Below are 25,157 nucleotides of genomic sequence, written 5' to 3'. Positions count from 1 at the left end.
CAATTTTTGTTTTTTGGCTTTTTAAGTCTCTTCTGCTATGTTTTTTAATGTTTTTATGAGTGATGCTCACTCATTGGCCTGATAGAATCATAGAATCATAGAATCAAAGAGTTGGAAGAGACCTCATGGGCCATCCAGTCCAACCCCCTGCCAAGAAGCAGGAATATTGCATTCAAATCACCCCTGACAAATGGCCATCCAGCCTCTGCTTAAAAGCTTCCAAAGAAGGAGCCTCCACCACACCCCGGGGCAGAGAGTTCCACTGCTGAACGGCTCTCACAGTCAGGAAGTTCTTCCTAATGTTCAGATGGAATCTCCTCTCTTGTAGTTTGAAGCCATTGTTCCGCGTCCTAGTCTCCAAGGAAGCAGAAAACAAGCTTGCTCCCTCCTCCCTATGGCTTCCTCTCACATATTTATACATGGCTATCATATCTCCTCTCAGCCTTCTCTTCTTCAGGCTAAACATGCCCAGTTCCCTGAGCCGCTCCTCATAGGGCTTGTTCTCCAGACCTTTGATCATTTTAGTCGCCCTCCTCTGGACACATTCCAGCTTGTCAATATCTCTCTTGAATTGTGGTGCCCAGAATTGGACGCAATATTCCAGATGTGGTCTAACCAAAGCAGAATAGAGGGGTAGCATTACTTCCTTAGATCTAGACACTATGCTCCTATTGATGCAGGCCAAAATCCCATTGGCTTTTTTTGCCACCACATCACATTGTTGGCTCATGTTTAACTTGTTGTCCACGAGGACTCCAAGATCTTTTTCACACGTACTGCTCTCGAGCCAGGCGTCACCCATTCTGTATCTTTGCATTTCATTTTTTCTGCCAAAGTGGAGTATCTTGCATTTGTCACTGTTGAACTTCATTTTGTTAGTTTTGGCCCATCTCTCTAATCTGTCCAGATCGTTTTGAATTCTGCTCCTGTCCTCTGGAGTATTGGCTATCCCTCCCAATTTGGTGTCGTCTGCAAACTTGATGATCATGCCTTCTAGCCCTTCATCTAAGTCATTAATAAAGATGTTGAACAGGACCGGGCCCAGGACAGAGCCCTGCGGCACTCTGCTCGTCACTTCTTTCCAAGATGAAGAGGAAGCATTAGTGAGCACTCTCTGTGTTCGTCCACTTAACCAATTACAGATCCAATTACAGATCCACCTCACCGTAGTTTTGCCTAGCCCACATTGGACTAGTTTCCTTGCCAGAAGGTCATGGGGGACCTTGTCGAAGGCCTTACTGAAATCCAGGTACGCTACATCCACGGCATTCCCCGCATCTACCCAGCTTGTAGCTCTATCGAAGAAAGAGATCAGATTAGTCTGGCATGACTTGTTTTTGATAAATCCATGTTGACTATTAGCGATGACTGCATTTGTTTCTAAGTGTTTGCAGACCGCTTCCTTAACAATCTTTTCCAGAATCTTGCCCGGTATCGACGTGAGGCTGACCGGACGGTAGTTTGGGTCATCCTTTTTTCCCTTCTTGAAGATTGGTGTATTGTATTGTGTATTGTTGTGTATAGCTGTATTGTGTCCAAATTTGATGTCAATTCGTCCAGTGGTTTTGAGTTCTGTTAATCTCACAAACGAATAATAATAAATAAATAAATAAATAAACGAACATTACATTTTTATTTATATAGATTAATAATGCAGCTTGACACTACTTTAAAATGCCATGGCTTCATGTGATGGAGTCATGGGAGTTGTAGTTTCCCCAAGGTCTTTCGCTTTCTCTGCCAAAGAGGGCTGCTGACCATGGCAGTGAAAATGACACCAAGGTGCAATAACTCTACCGCAGGCATGGGGAAACTTTGGCCTTCCAGGTGTTTTGGACTTCAACTCCCACAATTCCTAACAGCTGTTAGGCTGTTAGGAATTGTGGGAGTTGAAGTCCAAAACACCTGGAAGGCCAAAGTTTCCCCATGCCTGTTCTACAGCATGCTCAGCCATATAAACCTGAATATAAAGGCAGAAAAATCCCACAATAACTGCTTTGAACTGGGTTATTTGACTCCACACTGCCATATATTCCAGTCCAAAACAGAAAATGTGGGATTTTATTCAGCTGTGAGGAAGGGGCCTCAAATAAGCCAATTCAAAGCAGGTATTGTGGATTAGCTTCATATTCTGTGTGGAAGGGTCTTGGGGCAAAAGAGAAGAGACTCATAAATGAACTAGTTACTAAAGCATTGGCGCGTCTACGCATGCGCAGCCAGAACTCCCTTGCAAACGCTAGAAAGGCCCGCCCCCTTTCGCTGACGCTCCGTGATTGGCGGGTGAGCGAGCGTCGGCCGAGAAGGGGCGTGGCTTGTTTCCCCGGTGACGCCGCCTCCGGCCCGAGAAGCGCTGGCGGCGTTGTGTTGGCAACCGAGGGATGGTGATGGCGGCGGCGGCAGAAGAAGGCGACCCGGTCGAGCGGGGCCCTGGCGCCGTTTACCACATGTTCGTCCTGATGGAGGACTTGCTGGAGAAGCTGAAGCTGCTCAACTACGAGGAAGAAGCGGCGCTGCGGAGCCACAACATGAGGCCGCCCTCCAGGTGAGGAGGCAAACTACTCCTACACGCAAATACAGGCCTGGTTGTTTGGGGGAGGAGAAAGTTGAAGGCCCAGAAACTTGAGCTGCCAGCACTCTTTGGTAGAGAGGGTTTGAGACTTGGTAGAACTACAATTCTCAGGTTTCCATAGTATTGAGCCATAGCAGTTCAAGTAGTGTCAAACTGGATTCATTCTACACTGTAGAACAGGCATGAGCAAACTTGGGCCCTCCAGGTGTTTTGGACTCCATAGGCTGTTAGGAATTGTGGGAGTTGGAGTCCAAAACACCTGGAGGGCCCAAGTTTGCTCATGCCTGTTCTACAGTGTAGATGCACCCATAGCTTGTCACTTAATAATACTAATAATCTTTATTTATACCCCGCCACCATCTCCCCAATGGGGACTCGGGGCAGCCAAACATGAGGCCAAGCCCAAAAATACAATACAATAAAATAGAGAATGCAAATTCAGAAAATAATTACAATAGCAAAATAAAATACTAAAGCAAATTAACACAACATAAAATCAAACAGGATGGGCAGGCCAAATGGACGACATAAAATGATAAAACCCTGAGTGAAGTAGGAATAGAAAATATGTAATTGAGGGGAGCCCAAAAAGGATAAAACAGTAGGGTATGGTTGAAGGCTTTCATGGCCAGAATCACTGGGTTGTTGTAGGTTTTTTCGGGCTATATGGCCATGGTCTAGAGGCATTCTCTCCTGACGTGTCGCCTGCATCTGTGGCAAGCATCCTCAGAGGGAAAGTGCATCATAGGGGCAACAATATAGATGGGGCAAACAGAAATGGGATAAATGGTCACTCTCCAAAGCCACAAGGTTTTCAGGGTTTTCTTGAAGTGTGCTAAGGAGGGGGCTAGACCAGTCTCACCAGGTAGTGAGTTCCAAAGATGGGGAGCCACAGCAGAGATGGCTTTCTCCCTCTATCCCACAAATCTTGCCTGTGATAAAGGAAGAGGTGAAAGGAGGGTCTCCCCAGAGGATCGGAGATATCAAGCAGGTTGGTGGTAGGAGATGTGGTCACGAAGGTAGGCGGGTCCCAAACAGCTTAACCAGGCTGGCTCTCTTTGCAAAGTTTGTACTTACTTAATATGTCTTTGGAGAAAGAGAGCTGAGTTGGTACATCCAAGCTCTTGAAAAAGTTTTTGTTTGTTGACCAGGGAGGTTCTTACAGGTTGAGTATCCCTTTCTTGCTGCTTCTGACCTGAAGGACTTTTGCATTTCCCCTCCAGATTTTGGAATATTTGCATCTATGCAGTGAAATATCTTGCCGATTACACCCAGGTCTAACCATCAAATGAACTAAATTTGTTTCTTTCCTGATACGCATACCCTGGATATCATTTTATGCATCACATTTAAAAATAATAATTTTGTTTATGAAACAAGGTTAATGTGGGTCACTGTGAGTTTTCTAGGCTGTAAGGCCATGTTCCAGAAGCATTCTCTCCTGACGTTTCACCCACATCTATGGCAGGCATCCTCAGAGGTTGTGAGGTCTGTTGGAAACTAGGCAAGTAATGTTTATATATCTGTGAAATGTCCGGAGTGGGAGGAAAGAACTCTTGTCTATTTGAAGGAAGTGTGAATGTTGCAGTTCCATCACCTTGATTAGTTTCTAAGGTGGTGGGTTTGTTTTTTTTAAGTACAGCTAAATGGACAGGAATGTATAACCTTGTGGATTTCCATAAAAGCTCTGTTGACTGGCTATGTAAAACAGCATTGCATCATAAGACACATAGGATGTGTCATGGAAGGCTTTCATGGCTGGAATCACTGGGTTGCTGTGAGTTTTCCAGGCAGTATGGCCATGTTCCAGAAGCATTCTATCCTGATACCACATATATGGCAGGTATCATCAGAAGTTGTGAGGTTTGTGGGAAACTAGGTAAGTGTGGAATGTTGAGGGTGGGAGAAATAACTATTGTCTGCTTGAGGCAAATGTGAATGTTGCAGTTGGCCACCTTGATTAGCATTGAATAACCTTGCAGCTTCAAATGTTGGCTGCCTCTTTCCTGAGGGAATCCTTTGTTGGGAGGTGATTACCTGGCCCTGATTGGTTCTTATCTGGAATTCCCCTGGTTTTTGAGAGTTGTTCTTTATTTACTGTCCTGATTTTAGAGTATTTTTTAGTACTAGAAGCCAGATTTTGTTCATTTTTATGGTTGCTTCTTTTCTGTTGTAATTGTCCATATGGTTGTGGATTTCAGTGGCTTCTCTGTGTAGTCTGACATGATCGTTGTTAGAGTGGTTCAGTGTTTCTGTGTTCTCAAATAATATGCTGTGCCCAGGTTGGTTCATCAAGTGCTTTGCTATGGCTGACTTCTCTGGTTGAATTAGTTTGCAGTGCCTTTCATGTTCAAGGTTAGTGTACATTGAACTACAGGTTGTTCCCAAGTTAATAAACAAGATGGATTCTGTTGGTTTGTCCTTAAGTTGAATTTGTATGTAAGTTAGGACAGGCGCATTTTTAAGTGTAACTCCACCCCAAAATATATTTTTTGTAGCTTTGGATAGCATAGGGAAGGGTTTGTTTTGCTATCTGTACCCCTGTCATAAGTTATCATCTCTCTTTCTGTCCCTGTGATAATTGGATTTTGAAAAAAATAAGGCTTGTTGTGGAAATAAAGATTGGTAATAAAGCTTCAGTTGAGACACCTTGCCCCTATGATAACACTTTCAGGAGTGAATTTCCCGTCTGTGGGGTAGGTTTCTCTCACTTCCTGTTGTCTCGCCCTGTTCTTCACTATGAGTTATTAGTAAGTCGGATGTTTGTAACTCAGAGACTGCCTGTATTTGAAAACAAAGGTGTCACTATCCAAGCCTCACATGTGGACAGTTTTGGAGCATTCGGAAAAAGGATGCTCAATATGTGCTTTTGGTTCATACAAGTTATTTAAGTTGGATGAGCATCTTATAATTGTATAAATGTCCACATGGATGGCTGATATAAAGATACTTTCCTTTCTAATGGTTCAGTGTACTCAAACCTTGTTTCATGCAAAAAAATATTAAGAATATAATATATAAGGTGACCTTCAGGCTATGTGTCTAACATGTGCATGAAATATAAATTAATCCCATGACAAAGTGTTTGACCAAATGGCCCTTCTAGCTTTAAGATTATATGATTCTGTTACTTTCTATTGGATTCATGAGTCAGTAAATGTGTATAGACAATTTCCAAAGTTGTTCATTTTTTAAAAAACAAAAAATGCAAGAAGAAAGATACTGAAACTAGGTTCCTGAAACCATTGAATGTATAATTGGAATAAGTCTGTTGTAGATTTTGCTACAGATCAGTCACGCATAAGTTTTTGCCCTGCATACTATTTTGTAGTTTTCTTAGTTTCCACATTTTAATATTTTTACACAGCAGTTCTGGGAAAGATAAACAATAAGGGCTTGATAGTTTTGTTAAAGCTGAGAAGCAACTTGCGCCTCAAAAAACCAACAAACTTTCACAGGGCAGTGCTATACAAATGAATTATTTGCATTTAATATACTGAATATGTGTGCTTTTGATAAGGTGAATTCATTTGTTGTTGTTTTTTTGTGTTACTTTATTTATTTGTTTATTTCACATAATTGTATCCCGTCCTCACCCCTGGAAGGGAACTTAGGGCAGCTTCACAACAAGCGTTCATTCAATGCCAAGAACAGTAATAAATAATAGCAATAAAATAGTTCATTAAAACATTAGATTACTAAAACATTTGTTTAAAATCACACAGGTTTAAAATACATAGCAAGCATTCATAGTAGCAAACAAGCTTTTCCTTGGAGGGCTGCTGCTTTAGTGCAGTGGGAGGTTTGATTTAGCTAGGAAGTCAGTGACTTTTAACTTTCAGAATTTCTGTAAGCATGTTATTAATGGTGCTGATAGGAGGGGGAGTGACACCAGTTACAATTTTTTTCACTGGGGGTTCCACTATAAAATGGAGGTTACTAATATCAATTCTTCTGAAATAAACAGGACATATAGAGAGAGAGAGAGAGAGAGAGAGAGACCATGTAAGAACTGAGCATGAGAAAAAACTTGGAAAAAACTTTGAAGAAAACTGAAAACTTGGCTCTTTGAGTAAGCTTTAGGAGCCTCAGCTTAATCAGACAAACTTGAATTGGAAAATGACCTAGGAACGGCTAAGATGATGGAACGGATGAGGACTGGACATGACGACATAGTTTTAAAATTTTTATTGTTCACTGTTTTGATGTTTTTAGATACATCGTAATGTGATTTTTTTTGATGTATGTATTTTATATATGGCATCGAATTGTGCTGACTGTTCGCCACCCTGAGTCACCTTCAGGCTGATATGGGTGGGAATAAATAAATAAATAAACAGACTGGTTCAAGATTGGGAAAGGTGTGTGGCAGGGTTGTATACTCTCACCCAACCTATTCAACTTGTATGCAGAACACATCATGCGATGTGCGGGACTTGACAAATCCAAGGCTAGAATTAAAATTTCTGGAAGAAGCATTAACAACTTTAGATATGCAGATGATACCACTTCGATGGCCGAAAGCAAGGAGGAGCTGAGGAGCCTAATCAAGGTGAAAGAAGAAAGTGCAAAAGCTGGGTTGCAGTTAAACATTTAAAAAAAAAAAACCAAGATTCTGGCAACCAGACTGATTGATAACTGGCAAATAAAGGGAGAAAATGTGGAGGCAGTGATAGACTTTGTTTTTCCAGGTGCAAAGATTACTGCAGACGCGGACTGCAGCCAGGCAAGACGTTTACTTATTGGGAGGACAGCAATACCAATCTCGATAAAATAGTGAAGAGTAGAGACATCACACTGACAACGAAGAACCGCATAGTTGTTGTTGTTCATTCGTTCAGTCGTTTCCGACTCTTCGTGACCTCATGGATCAGCTTGCATAGTTAAAGCAATGGTATTTCCCGTAGTAACCTACGGATGTGAGAGCTGGATCATAAGGAAGGCTGAGGGAAGGTATATGCTTTTGAACTGTGGTGTTGGAGGAAAACTCTGAGAGTGCCTTGGACCTCAAGAAGATCCAACCAGTCCATACTTCAGGAAATAAAGCCCAACTGCTCATTGGAGAGAAGAATTTTAGAGGCAAAGATGAAGTATTTTGGCCACATAATGAGAAGACAGGAAAGCTTAGAGAAGACAATGATGCGGGGGAAAATGGAAGGAAAAAGGAAGAGGGGCCGACCAAGGGCAAAATGGATGGATGTTATCCTTGAAGTGACTGGCTTGACTGAACGAGCTGAAGGTGGTGATGGCCGACAAGGAGCTCTGGTGTGGGATGGTCCATGAGGTCACGAAGAGTCAGAAACGACTGAACGAATAAACAACAATACTGATACTACTTACTCGTTATTTCATGTGTGCTATCATATGTAATATATGTGCATCTGTATGCACTATAATGTGTGTTCATCAAGAGAGAGACTGCCCAAATGATACCCTGGAGAATTAGTCTAAATTGTCAAAAGGGAGTACTGTTCCTTGAGGGTGGGAGGAGAGGGGGTGGGAGGGGAGCAATGTCGACTGACACATGGGAGATATTAAGAATATTAACCAAGGTTATGATTATCAAGAGAATATTAAGAGAATAAAGGTTATGATTATTCCAAAAAATGTGAATGCCAATTAATCTCCGAAAGGGTCACACTTCCAAAAGCCTGTGGAGATTCCTGGTGGGAAAGCCTATATATACCTCTATGTATGTACAGTTGTCTGTCTTGTCAGTGTATGTATAATGGAATTGAATGTCTGCCGTATATGTGTTCTGTGATAAGCTCTGAGTCCCTCTCGGGGTGAGAAGGACGGAATATAAATATAGTTAATAAATAAATAAATAAACAACATTATGTAGGTATTTTGAAATGGTGACTGACTTTGATGTTATTCTACCTGTGTTTACAATAAAAACATTAAGTAATTATCGAAAGGTGATTTTAGTGTTATAACTTTTGTCCAAACTGTCACTCATTTATGTGTGGAGGGGTGACTCTTTTCTCCATCTGTGCTCTGAGTTCTTGTAATCCTTTTGTAACTTTGGACCTTTTTTCTTTTCCTCTGTAATACACTATGTAGTACAGAACACTGTGCTGTGCTATAGGTCTTAGTCAAGTTTTCTTTCGATAGAAGGAAACACTGTTGTAAAGGATGGGTTTGCTGAGGATAATGGCTTATTGATTATTTCTAAATTATGTGCCACACAGTGTTACTGTTGCTTAGTATTGTATTCTATCATTGCTCGGGTATGGCAATGATAGAAATGAAGCACAGTTTTGTAAAGTTGTCTGACTTAAATTTTGACTTAAAAGCCGTTGGATCTAGAGCTTTGAAATACAGAAAAAAATTTTTTAAAAAAATCTCAGTTGCTGGACTTTCCTCCTCTCTATATAGAAGAATGCTGAAATAGTTTTCATTGTGTAAGTTAACCAGTTTAGCACGTCTTCTACCAGAGTAGCAGTAAAAATACTGTTTAAACATGAGTAATACATTTTCTCTACTAACTCTTGCCGTTGAAATGAAACTGTGTACTCTCTGTGTGTTTATTCAGTTTTCAGGATTTTAAAAAATAACCTAACATATGTGTGGCACTTCTGTAATTGTCTCGAGATACAATCCTATGTGTACAACTAGCTGGGGGGGGGGGGGGGGAGTGTAATTGTGTATTGAGCAGGATTGTGTCATCAGAATGAAACATGTTCTGGTTGAGACTTTACGTTAAGAGGCAGTTTTGTGTTCTGAATGGCTTTTCATGATCCCATTACAGAAACTTGTAATTGTACTTCTTATAGGCCTTTTGGTCAGGTCCTTGTGATATGCTTTTGCTCTCGCTGTTATAATCCTCTTGATTTTTCTCACAAGTGTTGTACACATCAATTATAACATGTCCAAATTTAATTGAAGTGGATTAAATATTATGTAAATTGGCACAGACCTTAAAGTTTTTGTGCAAACCTGGCTGCCAAATATAGATAGAAACATAGGGTTGGAAGGGACCCTATGAGCCATCCAGCCCACTGTCAAGCAAGAATACACAATCAAAGCACTCCTGAGAGATGGTCATTCAGTCTCTGTTTAAAAACCTTCAGAGAAGGAGAGCCTTTTACTCTCCAAGTCAACAACATATTCAGCTGTTGAATAGCTCTGACATCAGGAAATTCTTCCTGATATTTAGGTGGAATCTCTTTTCCTGCAATTTGAATTCATGTCATGGTCTCTAAAGCAGGAGAAAACAAGCTTATTTCTCCTCAAGGTGGTGTCCTTTTAGATACTTAAACATGGCGTTCATCTCCCCTCTCAGCCTTCTTTTCTCCAAGCTAAACATACCCATTTCTCTAAGTAATTTCTTGGCTTCCAAACACTTGACCATTTTGGATGCCTTTCTTTGGACATGTTCTGTCTTGTCAACATCGCTCTTTAATTGTGCCCAGAATTGGACACGGTATTCCAGGTGTGATTAGGCCAAAGAAGAATGAAGTTGGACTACAACTACCTTTGAGCTCAACACTATACACCTATTGATACAGCCTAGACTCACATTGCTTTTTTTGGCTGCCATATCACACTGTTGACTCATGTTCAGATTTTTTGAACTTTTTCGAGAATAGGTGACAAAAAATGTAAAATGGAACATTCGCTTAGTTTAGGCATCACTGTCTTCATAAGTGACCTATGAAATGCATATTTCACACACACACCCTTCTCTGCTCCCCTTTGATATCCTGTGTTGGTGAAACAATCTTCATTTTTTAAACCACAGTTTGCTGAAGTGTCTGAATAACGAAGTTGATTTCAATGGCTTCTTCCAGACTAGCATTACACTGTCATCCTAGAATCATAGAATTGGAAAAGACCACATGGGCCATTTAGTACAACCCCCTGCCAAGCAGGAAAAGCACAATCAAAGTGTTCTGTTCATTAGACTTACTCAAATCTAATGCTTCTCTCTCTCTCTCTCTCTCTCTCTCTCTCTTTCTCTTTCTTTTCTTTCTTTCTTTCTTTCTTTCTTTTTTTTTTTTGCTAAATCACCTTAGCAAAGTTAGGGTGCGCATAAGATTCACTTAATCAGTCATCTTACTGCTGAGCCTAAGCAATAGGGAAAGCTGCTTCAGGAGCACCTGGAGCTCCTATTTGAGGGATGCCCTCTGTAATTTAATGGGCATAGCTCAATGATATGTAATCGTGGTATTTGTAATTTGGTGAGGTATCCACACTCTTTGGCAGAGCAGTCTCAAGGCCTTGTAAAACTACAGCCCCATAATTCCATAGCATTGAACTAATGCAGTTAACATGGATTCACTCTACAGTGTAGATGCACCCCAAGGTTTTCTTTTCCATTGCTTGAAGCTTTGGTGCTCTATCACTTTTGTTTTTAAATAAGGAATTCTAAGCAGGCAGCAACTGGCAGTAATGGCGATATTACAACAAGTGCAACTTTTGCTACTGCGCATTATATTGGTCAGCAAATACTTTTTTTGTTTCAGAGTTTTGAAAATTGAAGTGCGCATTTGATTTGATGGTGATTAGACTCAAGTAAATACAGGTATGCTAAGCTGTAAAAGAATTCCCATTATTTCCTATGAATTTTGATATTGTATCACTCACATGTGATGGAGGAGGGGAGTTGGGAAAAATATAACATGACCCCCCTTTCCTAGGATTTGATAGCCACAGTTTCATTTATTCATGCTCCAAAAATATTTCTGGAAGTTTTTGTGGGCCTCTCTAGGTCCTTCAGTCTGATTCTGTGGTGTGTTTCCAGTCCAGGTATAGACAGTCCCTGAGTAAGAAATGACTCATGAACGGGGATGATACAACAGGAAGTGAGATAAATCTACCCTTAAGAAGGAAAATTCACTCCTGGAAAAATTGTCATGGGGAAAAGGTGCCTCCGTTGAAACTTTATCACCAATCTTTGTTTCCACAACAAGCCCAATTTGTCAAAATCCCTTCTCTTACTATTCAAAACTATATATATGACTGTGCTGGTACAGCTGTACCAGGGGCTCCTATTTTGTTTGCTTTGCAGTTAATGTTTGTTTGCAATCCCAGGCTTGGGATTTTGCAGGAGGGTGGCTTCCTGTTATAGGCTGCAATCATAGGGTAAGCCACCTGCCAATTATAGTTAGGATCCCTGGTCCTGCCCCCTTTTTTGCTTTTTGGAGGGAAAGGGCCATTTTTTAGTTAGTCACAGCAAAGGTGGCCAAAGGCAGAGAATGCGTACAGATGTTCCTCCTGTGCAAAGGCTTCGTCTTTTAAGAGTTCCTGGGGAAGAACGACTTCCTGGGGAAGAACAGATTGAAGGCCTCTACGGATTCCCAAAGGGTTCCAGGGAACAGCTTTACAGCCCTGAGGACCTCCGGAGGGAATAACAGCTCTTCATCTTCAGCTAAGTGATTTCAAGCCTGATGGTACGTCTGTTTCGGTTCTGAGACACAGTTCAGCCGGTAGCAGACTCAAACCAGTTAGGTTTAAGTTCACAGCAGCTTGGGAGGAGCTTTAAAGGGGAAATTTTCTGTTAAAGTTTTCTTGAAGATAGTGCCTGTTTCCTGCAAACAAGACTGCAGAAGCCAATACACTATTTAGAAATTTTACAATTCCTGCTTGTTCATTAATAAAGACTGTTGTATTTAAGCTCCAAGTCTCCTAAAGCCTGCTTAATAGGGAAAGTTCCTCTAAAGGCTCCTTCTCGGGCCCCCGGGCTTCCCGCTGGACGCTAGCCTTGCATCCTCTCTTAAAGCATTTAATTTTAGCTCCAGCGGCGACAGAACAATGACTGTATATACTCAAGTATAAGCCTAGTTTTTCAGCCCCTTTTTTAGGCTGAAAAAGCTCCCCACGGTTTATACTCGAGTCAAGGTTATTTATTATTTTACTGTTATTTGTATTATTTTTATTATATTTATTATTTTACTCTATTATTATTACATTTATTATTTACTATTTTTTCTTTATTAATATTATATTTATTATTTTACTCTATTATTATTATTATTATTATTGTAAGCACATTTACATTGAAGAAAGTTAGAATAATGGTTTAATCAGAGTTGGATAGTCTTATCTTAAATTATAAGATAATTTATGTAATTATTAAAAAACATTTAACCTACTGATGCCTCAATTAATGTAATTTTATTTGTATCAATTTTGATTTTGAAATTTACCGTTTCTCACCCTTGGCTTATACTTGAGTCAATACATTTTCCCAGTGTTGTGTGATAAAATTAAGTGCCTCAGCTTATGTTCGGGTCGTTTATACTTGAGTATATACGGTGTGTGTATGTGTATGTGTATGGAGTTACACTTAAATGTATCTGTTCTGAATTACATACATATTCAACTTAAGAACAAATATACAGAAGCTTTTTAGTCAGTAACATGGGGACTGCCTGTATAGTCAAAATAGAGGGTTTGCTACTATCCATGTTTTCAGGTATCCATAGGATGGTGGTCTTGGAACATAATCCCTACAGGTACAGTGGCTGTACTGAATTGGTTGAGTCAAGCTGGAAACTTTAGCAATTGTACTCCTCCCCTCAAAATCCTTACGGTTGTATATCCCAGTTACCAGCAACATTTCATTTCGTTTATATTGAATTACACAATTAAATTTCAGTACTTATTGCTTTCAGAAAGGCTTTAAAGAACATAATTTTTATAATGATCTTCTATTTTTTGAACCAAAGTCTGTGTTTATGTTAATTTTATTTCATCTTAATTATACATTTGAGGCCAGGCAATAAATAATTGCAAGGGGCAAAATAGGTTCAAGGACAAGTGTTTGCAAATGGCAAAATCAAATTCAAGTCTATCTTCAGTAAGTTATTATTTAATTATTAGGGCCTAATAGTAAGCACTTCACTGCTGTGTAGGCAGGTTTTTTTATTTTTAAAAAAGAAGTATTCAGAACTCTCTTCTTTGAATACCAACATGCTTGTTAAATACTATTTCCTCGAATCCACAATGTTAAAATCTTTGTGAAATAGTAAGTGAGAAAGTCAGAGTAAAGAAATTGTAATACTTTTTTAATGTGTTCTTTGTTTGCTAAAGAGACAATAGCCAAGATTTCTTGCTCTCTGAAGGGCTAGTGTTATCAAATATCAAAATTGGTAGACATCTTCACTAAAAGATGTTTGTTGAAACAAGTATTTCCCCTATATTGTTATATCAGCTACAAATAAAGGCCATGATTACATTCACATATGCATGAATATGCCCAGTGAAGTCATATTAACTTCTCAGAACATATGTATAAGATTGTACAGGGTTAGTCAAAATGCATAGGCCAAACATACATACAATTGTATGTATGTTTGGCCTATGCATTTTGACTAACCCTGTATTTCAATTTTTATTTAACATTGAAAACGGAACACTGGAGGATTAACGATTTACTACATTATTATGCCTTGTCAGAACTTGAGAGTCAAGAATCTGCTAAGAACACAAATTCTACTATTGACATTCTCTTTTAAGACTGCTATAGTAAAAATCAGGTAGTGCATGCTATAATAAAATTACTAGGGTCAAACCTAGGTGCAGGGTGGTCAAACGATTTTATCTCACCACTACCTCCAAGATAAAGATGTCACAGGAATATCTGAGGCAGGGTAGGCAGACAAATAACACACCTCTGCCACCAATATGGTAAAACCAAAGGCTGATCCTAAGTGACCGAAGTACTTGGTAGAAATAGCTGCCACCACCTCAGAATTGCTGGCCTGAGGAACCAAAAGGGTGTGAATGTATTTTAGGTAAAAGGATATTTGGGCTCTTGGACTTCTATGGCTGACTGGACTTTAGAAATGGACTCTCTCAGATGTTAAAACTCTTCCCCCCTTTTCTGTCAAACAAGACAGCTCCTTTTCCCTCTCTTAAGCTGTTGTTGTTGTTCATTCGTTCAGTCGTCTCCGACTCTTCGTGACCTCATGGACCAGCCTACGCCAGAGCTCCCTGTCGGCCGTTACCACCCCCAGCTCCCTCAAGGTCAGTCCAGTCACTTCAAGGATGCCATCCATCCATCTTGCCCTTGGTCGGCCCCTCTTCCTTTTGCCTTCCACTTTCCCCAGCATAATTGTCTTCTCTAGGCTTTCCTGTCTCCTCATGATGTGGCCAAAGTACTTCAACTTTGTCTCTAGTATCTTTCCCTCCAGTGAGCAGTCGGGCTTTATTTCCTGGAGGATGGACTGGTTGGATCTTCTCGCAGTCCAAGGCACTCTCAGAACTTTCCTCCAGCACCACAGCTCAAAAGCATCGATCTTCCTTCGCTCAGCCTTCCCTAAGGTCCAGCTCTCACATCCGTAGGTTACTACAGGGAATACCATGGCTTTGACTAGGCGGATCTTTGTTGCCAGTCTGATGTCTCTGCTCTTTACTATTTTATCGAGATTGGACATTGCTCTCCTCCCAAGAAGTAAGCGTCTTCTGATTTCCTGGCCACAGTCTGCATCTGCAGTAATCTTTGCACCTAGAAATACAAAGTCTGTCACGGCCTCCACGGTTTCTCCCTCTATTTTCCAGTTCCCTCTTAAGCTGACTCCACCCCCAATTGCTACACCCAATCAGGAGTCAGCCTGACTCCTCCTCCTGCTCTCTTGAATACCAAGATGCCAGACACTGCTATGCAGGCTTCGGCCTAGCCGACTAAAAGGTAGATTTATTACACATGCCATGAGCCAATATTCAAAAAGCTGCTTTTCAAAGCATTTTAACTACCTGACAGCCAGATATTCATATTACACCTACCTGGTAAGACTGTTATACTGCAAAAATAAACCAATTGTATAGTGTTCATAAGTTAACTATGGGTGCTCTGTTAAACTCAAATATTTGAATGTATTGTCCTTGTAATGCTATTTCTGTGTGATTCTTCTGTTCCTTTATTCTTTTAATTGTTTGCATAGGAATATTATGGCAGTTGTCTGTATTTTGGCTTATTTAAGTTTATAAATGGCCCTGTCTTGAAGGGCTAGAGTAAGTAGAGTTTAATACAATCTTTTGAAACGATTCAAACCAACAATTTAAATCATCTCTCATATTAAACCTACAAGATACACATCAGCATAATTTTGGTTCCCAATGTCCAGCTCAAAATTCAAAAGCCTTGGAATACAGCCCAGGTTCTTGTTTGGAATATAGCACATGGGATCTTCCAGTTAAGTGGGTGCTTTTATTTAAATATATGAACTGTCTCTCTTTCTACTGATCTTGGAAATTATTATTCATGTAGGGATCTCCTGTATATATACAGACACTCCTCTATATTTGCAAGAGTTAGGGGTGTAGTTCCTCTGCAAATGTCGGGAAAGTGCAAATTAAAAAATCACTATTTTTAAAGGTGAGGGGGCACCTTTCTAGGAGTGTCTAGATGAGGCATGGGCAAACTTTTTTATCTTGGGGCTGCATTGCGGGATGGGCCAGGCCGGGGGGGGGGGAGCATACACTGGGTGGGGTGGGCCTAGGAAGGGGTGGGCCCAGAAGAGGGCAGGACCAGGAGGGGACAGGGCAGGGCTTGGGTCATTCCCAGGTTGTCTTTCTGGCATAAGGATGGGGCTGCTCACCCCATCCTTAATGTTGGGAGAAAGACAAAATATGTGACGACTGTCCTGATCCTCCTCTCAATCCTCCTCCCCCAGTTCTTGGGCTGTCCTCTTGGCATTATTCCAGGAGGAGGGTGAGATAGGTGGTGGCTGAGAGGGCTCTGGAGGGCTCTCAGCCACAGAATATCTTCCTCGAGCCATCCTCCTGGCATAAGGATGAGGCTGCTCTCATCATTCTTATGCTAGGAGGAGGGTAAGATGCATAGTGGCTAGGAGTGCTCCTGAGGGCTCTCAGCTGCTGCATGCTGCCCCCCCCCCCCCTTGTCTTTTCCCTTGTCATAAAGATGCAGCGGGCCACCTTGTCCTTATGCCAAGAGGACAAGGAAAACGAGAAGGGCCTCATGTAATTACCAAGGGGGCCGCATTTGATCCCTGGGCCTTAGTTTGCTCATGCTTTGTCTGAATTCTCCAGTAAAACTCTGTAGCCAGTTTCTTGTAGAGTTTCATCTATAGGTGCTTTTAAACATTTCTCTGTAGGAATCTGTAGGTTCTCCAGATTTACTGTATTTATTTACTGCATTTATATCCCGCCCTTCTCACCCCAAAGGGGCTCAGGGCAGCTAATTTTTCACAGAAGTTGCTGGAGAGCCTAGGGATTCCTGGACATAATGTATTATTTTTCTAAAGGTAAAACTCAGAACTGTGGAGGAATAATTATAAATATGACATGTAATAACATGTTTCCCATATAGATATATAAATAAAATATGAACTGTTACAAAATTAAATGTGGACTATCGGGGATTTGGCCAGTAGATTCCAGCATTTATAGCCTTCAACTTAAATTATTTTTTTCTTAGTGTGTATATATACAATAGAAGGCACAACCATTTGTGGTAGAACATTCTGAAAGTGCTGCAAAGAGAAGAGCACATCTATCAAGGAAATTGCCTGTCAGTGAAATACCACTCCTATAATGTCATCCTTGAAGAAAGCAATTTTGAGGGCATAGAAGGTTATAGTCGTACAAAGAAGTTCTGGTAAGGGGAGGACAGGGTTTTTCAATATAGGCAGGCTAATCTGTGCCCCTTCCTTTTAAAACAGGCACTACTTTGCATTGCCCATTAACCCTGGTGAACAGTTTTACATGTTCTGCACTCTTGCTGCCTGGCTGATTAATAAAGCAGGGCATCCTTTTGAACAACCGCAAGAATATGACGACCCAAATGCAACAATATCCAGCATACTCTCTGAGCTGCGGTCATTTGTAAGTGCATTGTTTTGCTTAATACCATGTTTCATCAATTCTGCATGCATGCTGATTACTTCTGTTTTTATCTTTCAGCAGATTACTTAAGAGAAAATTGCTAACTTAGTTTTTTCATGGCTATTTTTTCCTAGGCAGAGCCCCAGGGATGAGAATTTATTTTTCACATAGTTTTTTTTTAAAGTTAGACCCTGTAATAAAGTTGTAATGTCATATTGTTACATACAGATACATAAATGTACATCATGTAAACAAAACTAAGAAGGACAATGTTATTCTAAAGATGGAAAATCTGAAAATATTTTCCTCTGAATTGGATAGTGATGAGCAAGCCTGCTTTCAAGTCTTGATTAAAATTTGTTAATAATACTGCAGTTGGTTGCCAAATACATTTGCATTGGAGTTAATCCAGTGGTTGCTAGTTGACAATCCTCTATGTAAGATGTGATCCTTAAAGCTGCTGAGGTTGGAATTCTATACACATTTACCTCGGAGTATATAAGCATGGCCATACTGGGTTAGAATAAACTTCTGTCGAATTCCAGATTTCAGACAGATCCCTGTGGCAAAGGGTAGGAGGAATCAACTTTCCGGAGCCGGTTTTTGCCCCCAAGACATTCAATATGGTGCTCAAAGCTGAAAGAGTTTTAAACATAATTGGAGCTGGAGGGGCCCCCAAACACAAGACATACAAGCATTTATTTTCCTTTAAACTGTTAGGTAGAAATAATTTTGCCCACTGGCAAGGGGTAGAGACTGTAGAAGCTGCCTTGGGAGCTGCATTTGGCCCATGCATTTGCTCTTAACCCGGGAAGCTCATAAGCAAGACACTTACATCTTCCAGCAACCAGTATTGGAAGGTATACATACAGCTATTGTGACAAGTTGCCACAGTTCCCTCCATGATGTTATTGAGTTAATGTGTGTTCACATCTAGTAGACATGTAATTGGACTATATATTTATCAGTACAACTAAACTGATTTATGTGCTTTGCAGCTAGCACTCCATTTCTCATGTTTTCACTTATCGCAGAACTATTAGGGCCATTGTGTTTTCGATGACTGAAGATCTAGAGAATATAATGAATGGAGGAGAAAGAGTAGGAGAAAATAAAGCTGTTTTGAAGATCGAATGGAAATGAAAGCACACTTGAAATGCTGGTTTAGTGTGGTTGATTGTAAAGACTATATGAAGGTGTTTCTTTCTTGTTTGGAAAAATGGTGCTTTTGTATATATATCCTAGTATACATTAAATTGTTGTAGACATTTGCTTGCAAAATAGACTTCTCCACCTTTCTGCTTCTATAGCAAGGTAGGAGGAATAATGCCTATATATTTGAATAGTTGTGTAAAAGCAACCTCTAAAATCAGAGATAGCCATAACTATAGTCTGTCAGTTTAGGCTTCAGCCAAGATATTGTAAACTTTATTAGTTTTTTGTAGTTGTAACAGAAATTCTAGCTCTATTTTGCATTTTTACTGCAGCTTTGGATTCTGGTTTGTTAGCCAGCCATTCTCAGACCACGATTTCTCAACTTTGACATCATGCCAAATCACTGCTTTATGTGCTGTCTGAATTGAGCCTGTGTGATGACAGGTACCGCAGGAAGTGTGTCCACTAACCTTCTAAAAGAGATTACTGTTTCAATAATTCAAGGAAATAAAAGTGAAATTGAGTGAGCAGCAGCCTAAATAGTGTGCTTATGAACTATTGCCAGGAAAAGCTCTCTTAAAAGCTAAGGCGAAACTATGATATGTCTTGGCTGTCACATTCATGTTTGGGCACTACATCAGGTAACAAACTAAAATGTAAACTGCTATGAATCATGAACTTGATGGTCACAGTTCTGTTTGCATATGTATTTGCATCTCTTGATGTGTCATCACTTGATATTTACAGCTTAGTCTTTGAACCTGAAACTATTTGAATTAATGTGAGTTGATATGTAAATCATATTCATGGTGTTTATCTTTAGGGACCATTTACATATGCATTCTTCATATGAACCCACATGTGCACTAGACCTCAATAAAAGAAAATGTAGCTAAAATGTAATTATGTTGTTTCATCATTAATTATATATTACTCTCTTTTAGGGAAGATCTGTGGATTTTCCTCCTTCAAAGTTAAAAGCAGGCTATGGAGAGCAAGCATGCTATGTTCTTGATTGTTTAGCAGAAGAAGCTTTGAAATTTACATCCTTTGCATGGAAAAGGTATTACAGTTTAGCCAGATTGTTTCTTTTCCTCTTCCTTGTGTTTTAGACAATTGAGATGCTAACATTAGAAAACAAGAAAACGATAACGATATAATAGGCTAAAAACCAATGTTGTTATGTAACTTTCTCTTGTCTCACATAGAGAAGATCTATACAGGTTCAGTTTGGATTTCCATGAGTTCCCAGTCATATATTAATAATGTCAGTTATTAATCATGTTTTTCATGACTATGCCACTGTTATGTATATATTGTTCTAGAACAGTGCTTCTCAACCTTCCTAATGCCGCGACCCCTTAATACAGTTCATCATGTTGTGGTGACCCCCAATGATAAAATTATTTTCGTTGCTACTTCGTAATTGATTTTGCCACTGATATGAGTTGTAATGTAAATATCTGATATGCAGGATGTATTTTCATTCACTGGACCAGTTTTGGCACAAATACCCAAAAAATCCAAATTTGATACTGGTGGGTTGGGGAGATTGATTTTGTCATTTGGGAGTTGTAGTTGCTGGGATTTATAGTTCACCTACAATCAAAGAGCATTCTGAACTCCACCAACGATGGAATTTAACCAAACTTGGCTCACAGAACTCCCATGACCAATGCAAAATACTGGAAGGGTTTGGTGGGCATTGACCTTGAGTTGTACTTCACCTGCATTCAGAGAGCACTGTGAACTCAAACAACGATGAATCTGGACCAAACTTGGCACAAATACTCAATATGTCCAAAAGTGAACACTGGTGGAATTTGGGGGAAATAGACCTTGACATTTGGGAGTTGTAGTTGCTGGGATGTATAGTTCATCTACAATCAAAGAGCATTCTGAACCCCATCAATGATAGAATTTGGCCAAACTTCCCATAAGGAGCCCCCATGACCAACAGAAAATACTGTATTTTCTGATGGTCTCTGGCGACCCCTCTGACACCCCCTCATGACCCCCCTAGGGGTCCCGACCCCCAGGTTGAGAAACACTGTTCTAGAATAAGTGCCTCAATAGTTCGTCACCAGGAAATTGGCATGTTCTATCTGTCACCCATAGGTTATTTAACAGTTGCATAGAATATGATTGTACAAAAATCGGAGGAGCTATTCTGTTTCTATAATCAGGCTCGGTTACCTTTTCTTCCAAGGGTCTCCAACTAGAATATATAGGTTTACCCATTTCCTTGCCTCAGCCATCTGAGGTAGGTTAGAATTGAGGCAGATAATTGCCTAAAGGTCATTTTTTGAAGACACTGAATAAAGATTTGAATTTGGGTTTCCTTTCTTCAAGGTCCACACTTGAGCCACTGCCCTGAAAAGTAGTACATAGTGCCTTTGTTATCACAGGGACTGTTGTACAAAAATGGTTACGAAAATGAACTATGTACCCTAATTTGGAATCTCTTCCTAGCTTTGGCTTTGCTAGGTCATCCTCACTGTACTCAGGATCGTGTGCAATTCCAGTGGCGTGGAATATCCCACTGGTGTTTCTCTACAAGCCTGTTCATCAAATGCCTTTCTACAGGGGCCAGGTATAACCAGAGTGAGCTATCTCTTCAAAGTGTGTACCAAAATCTATGGAACTAAAGTACTGTGAGAGGAGTGACTAGCAAAATTGCATATGCCCTTTTCACTGTTTATTTCTACTACTTTTCCATGGTGGTGGGATTATTAACTCATGAGAGGCAAGGTGCTAGGCTGAGAATAGCAGTGCTGCTTGCTGGATATTTTGCTGAAGAGCTAGAACAAAACAGCTACTGGGCAGCAGCAGTGGTAGGGTATGACACCTGCAGTGGATAATTCAGAGAGATTGTGCAGACGAAGGCATAGTAAATCCTTTTGAATGCCTTTTACCATGAAATCCCTATAGTGAGGAAGTCCAAAATGAAACAAGAGAGAGTTCTAGAAGATAACACCCCCAGGTCAGATGGCAAGCAACTGGGGTATAGTAGAGAACAAGTAGTACCGCAGTTAAATACAAAACTAGATTCAATCCAAAGGATGTTCAGCTGTTGAAGGGTTCAGAAAGGAAGGGAAACCAGCACAATACATATTATGGGAATGTGGAATGTGAGAAACATGAATTGGGGAAGCTAGACACAATAAAACAAGAAATAGAATATATAAGCATCACAATACTTAGGGTGAGCGAGCTAAATTAGACATTTTAGTAAGATAATTGCTGTGTTATTAAGGAAATTAAAATCTACAAACAAAATAGATTACAAATGAAACCATTTAAGCTGTTAAGGACAAATGGGAAGGAAAAGTAAAAAAGCGTTAAGGAAAGATGAGAAGGAAAAGTAAAAAGTGAGTTCCCCCCTCGGGAGTTGAGAAGGGCAGAGTAGAAATGTTGTAAATAAATAAATAAATAAAAGTGACAGAAATACTATCAGAAACCTGAATGCAATTGTTTAGCAACTTGTGTGCAGGGGCATGGAGAACTACTCTAGTAATCAATGTAGAGAAATAGAGAATGACAACCAGTAAGGAAGACCAAGAGACCTCTTTCACAAAATCTGAGAAATCAAAGGGAAATTTTAATTAAGAGGGGAGGTACTCTCCAATCAGCAAGGGAACACCATTTTAAAAATTTAAAAGTCAGTGGAAACAATACACGGAAGAGCTATATAAAAGAGATTAAAGAATCATAGAATCAAAGAATTGGAAGAGATCTCATGGGCCATCCAGTCCAACCCCCTGCCAAGAAGCAGGAATATTGCATTCAAATCACCCCTGACAGATGGCCATCCAGCCTCTGCTTAAAAGCTTCCAAAGAAGGAGCCTCCACCACACTCCGGGGCAGAGAGTTCCACTGCTGAACGGCTCTCACAGTCAGGAAGTTCTTCCTAATGTTCAGATGGAATCTCCTCTCTTGTAGTTTGAAGCCATTGTTCCGCGTCCTAGTCTCCAAGGAAGCAGAAAACAAGCTTGCTCCCTCCTCCCTGTGGCTTCCTCTCACATATTTATACATGGCTATCATATCTCCTCTCAGCCTTCTCTTCTTCAGGCTAAACATGCCCAGTTCCCTAAGCCGCTCCTCATAGGGCTTGTTCTCCAGACCCTTGATCATTTTAGAATGGCAGATTCATTTATTGAAGAACCATTTTAAGATGAACATACAATTCAGAATGTCAAGTGGAAGCTGCACTCGGAGCACTGGGGAGAAATAAATCACCTGTGGTGGAGGCTCCTTCTTTGGAGGCTAGATGGCCATCGGTTGGGGGAGCTTTGAATGCGATTTTCCTGCTTCTTGTCGGGGTTGGACTGGATGGCCCATGAGGTCTCTTCCAACTCTATGATTCTATGATGGCATCCTAATAAAGCTGCTTCAAGCTACAGAGACAACCTACACTAGTTCTAACTAAAATCTGTCAACAAATACAGAATACAAAATAATGGCCCATAGATTGGTAATGTTAAATATACATTCTAACCTTCCCCCCCCCCAAAAAAAAGGGGGACCTTGGGAAATGCAATTACAACAGGAACATTAATCTCCCATGTAAGCAGAGTGGTGCTCAAAATTCTACATCCAAGACTTTCACAATACACAGAGCAAAAATTGCTCCATATTGGCTAATGGAACACTTAAGAATTTCAGAAGTAAATCAGCCCGTGCTTTATAGTTTACAGCAAACTTTTTATTGTGTAAATCATGGTAAATAAAATAGTTGTGCGACATTTGATTGCCCGGGTGCATAACCTGTACTCAAAACAAGGGGACAGAATACAGAGAAACAGCATGGCTTGCAATTGGCAAGGGGTCAGGCAAGGAAGCATTTTATCACCCCATCTATTTAACTTGAAAACTGAACATATCACAAGTAAAGCAGGATTTGACTTGAAGGCAGAAGGCATGCAAATTGGAAGAAATAACATCAACAGATGACACCATACTACTAACATAAAATAGCAAATACTTGGGACAATTGCTGAAGAAAGTTATTGAAGAAAGTCCACAGGCAAGTTTATAGTTGTACATAAAAAAGAAAAATAATAATAACCACAGATGATTTACATAACTTTGAAATAGACAATGAAAGCATGGAAGTAATTCAAAATTTCCCATGCCTTGATTCGGCCATTAATCATAACAGTGTGCGTAGTCAAGAAATTAGAAAGGAAGCTGTAAAGGAAGTAGACAAAATCCTGAAGTGTAAAGATACATCATTGAATACTAACATTAGAATTTTCCATGCCATGGTATTTCCAATTTCTGTGTATGGTTGTGAATGGTGGATAGTGAAGAAAGCTAATAGGAAATAAATACATTTATTTGAAATGTCTTGCTGAAGAAGAGTTCTGCAGATACTGTGGACTGTAAAAAAGACAAAGAAGTGGATCATAGAGTAAATCAAACCTAAACTTTCTCTAAAAGCCAAGATGACTCAATTGAGGTTGTTGTAGGTTGTTGTGGGAAGACATGATTTACTAGAAAAGACTATGCTTGGTTAGATAGAAAGCAGTAGGAAAAGAGGAAGACCACAGGTATAAATGAATAGACTCAATCAAGAAAGCCATGGCCCACAAGACCTGAGCTGAGATAGTTGGATGATTTTGGAGGCCTCTAATTCACAAGGTCACCTTAAGTTGAAATTGACAACAAATATGTATTTGTATGACATGCCAGTTATTTATTAATTTACTTTCTCTTCATACTAAGGATCTGAAACTGGTATACAATTTGCAACATTTAAATAACATTCTAATAAAATAATTTACAAAAGTAAATCTCCCCTAATATGCCATAACAACCATTCACATTTATTAATCAAATTCCAAAGTAAGTAGGTACAAGAAAATTATGACAGATTTGACTTGTTTCTGGTAAATAAAGTTAAATATAATGTTAAACATAGCTACTTGGATCATGGTTAGTGCATATTGAGATCTCATTTTAATGCACACATACAATACTTTTAAAAAGAAAGACTCATGTAAAAATGTTCCCCTCCATCCTTTGAGGGATCCTGATCTATTAAGATTCAGGAAGGACTCCTTTTTTCCCAACCAGAAAGTAAAGCAGGAGTTATTATGGTCATCAGAGGGTGGGATGGCCAGGGGACAGTTCACCCACTTCCCATCTCTGACAGTTGCCCCCATCTGACTTTAAAGTATACTGAAGTGGGAGCAAGTCTCAAAGAAGTAAATGTTGAATTTCTGCCTAAGCCAACGATGATTAAAAATATTTTTGAAGGTACAGTTCTTTTGTGTGTTGGTTGTATTACAATGATATCAGCAAGAAAAAAATTAAATAACCATAAAGATGTTCCCTCCAATAAAAACTGTTTCATGTTTTTATACATTTCTTATTATCAGTATGTGTTAAGTTAGAAGTCCAACATTTTATCAGGGTTTTCCACACGGATTTCTGAGACCAGTTATATTGTTAATGTAACACAAGAAAACAAAAATGATGTATTCTCTTATATTATCAGAGGATTCTATTTATTGTTTCAGGCCCACTTACCCAACAGAAGAGGTAGAAGAAGAAGCAATAACAGAGGATGACGCTGAACTGACTCTGAATAAAGTAGAAGAAATAATTGCGGTAAGTATATTTCATTTTCTGT

The 25,157-nt window shown here is 39.8% G+C and overlaps 1 protein-coding gene across 3 annotated transcripts in view; it reads left to right on the top strand.

The window, feature by feature from the left end:
- The first annotated feature begins 2,313 nt into the window (after positions 1-2,313).
- IFT57 (intraflagellar transport 57) overlaps positions 2,314-25,157 on the top strand; it is a 42,872-nt gene continuing 20,028 nt past the window's right edge. Inside the window, exons 1-4 of one of the 3 annotated variants that reach the window (XM_060770660.2) lie at positions 2,315-2,542; positions 17,203-17,365; positions 19,465-19,583; positions 25,045-25,135. In XM_060770660.2, the coding sequence (XP_060626643.2) occupies positions 2,379-2,542; positions 17,203-17,365; positions 19,465-19,583; positions 25,045-25,135 (537 nt within the window). In that variant the 5' untranslated portion in view covers positions 2,315-2,378. Of the gene's footprint in view, positions 2,543-11,858; positions 11,968-17,202; positions 17,366-19,464; positions 19,584-25,044; positions 25,136-25,157 lie in introns of those variants that run through there. The other 2 variants (XM_067466641.1, XM_060770661.2) reach the window with 2 other exon arrangements.

This window comes from Anolis sagrei, chromosome 3 (assembly GCF_037176765.1).
Source record: "Anolis sagrei isolate rAnoSag1 chromosome 3, rAnoSag1.mat, whole genome shotgun sequence".
Taxonomy (NCBI): Eukaryota; Metazoa; Chordata; class Lepidosauria; order Squamata; family Dactyloidae; genus Anolis; species Anolis sagrei.
The sequence above is the reverse complement of the archived record's forward strand: the minus strand, read 5'-3'. Positions and strand labels throughout refer to the sequence as shown.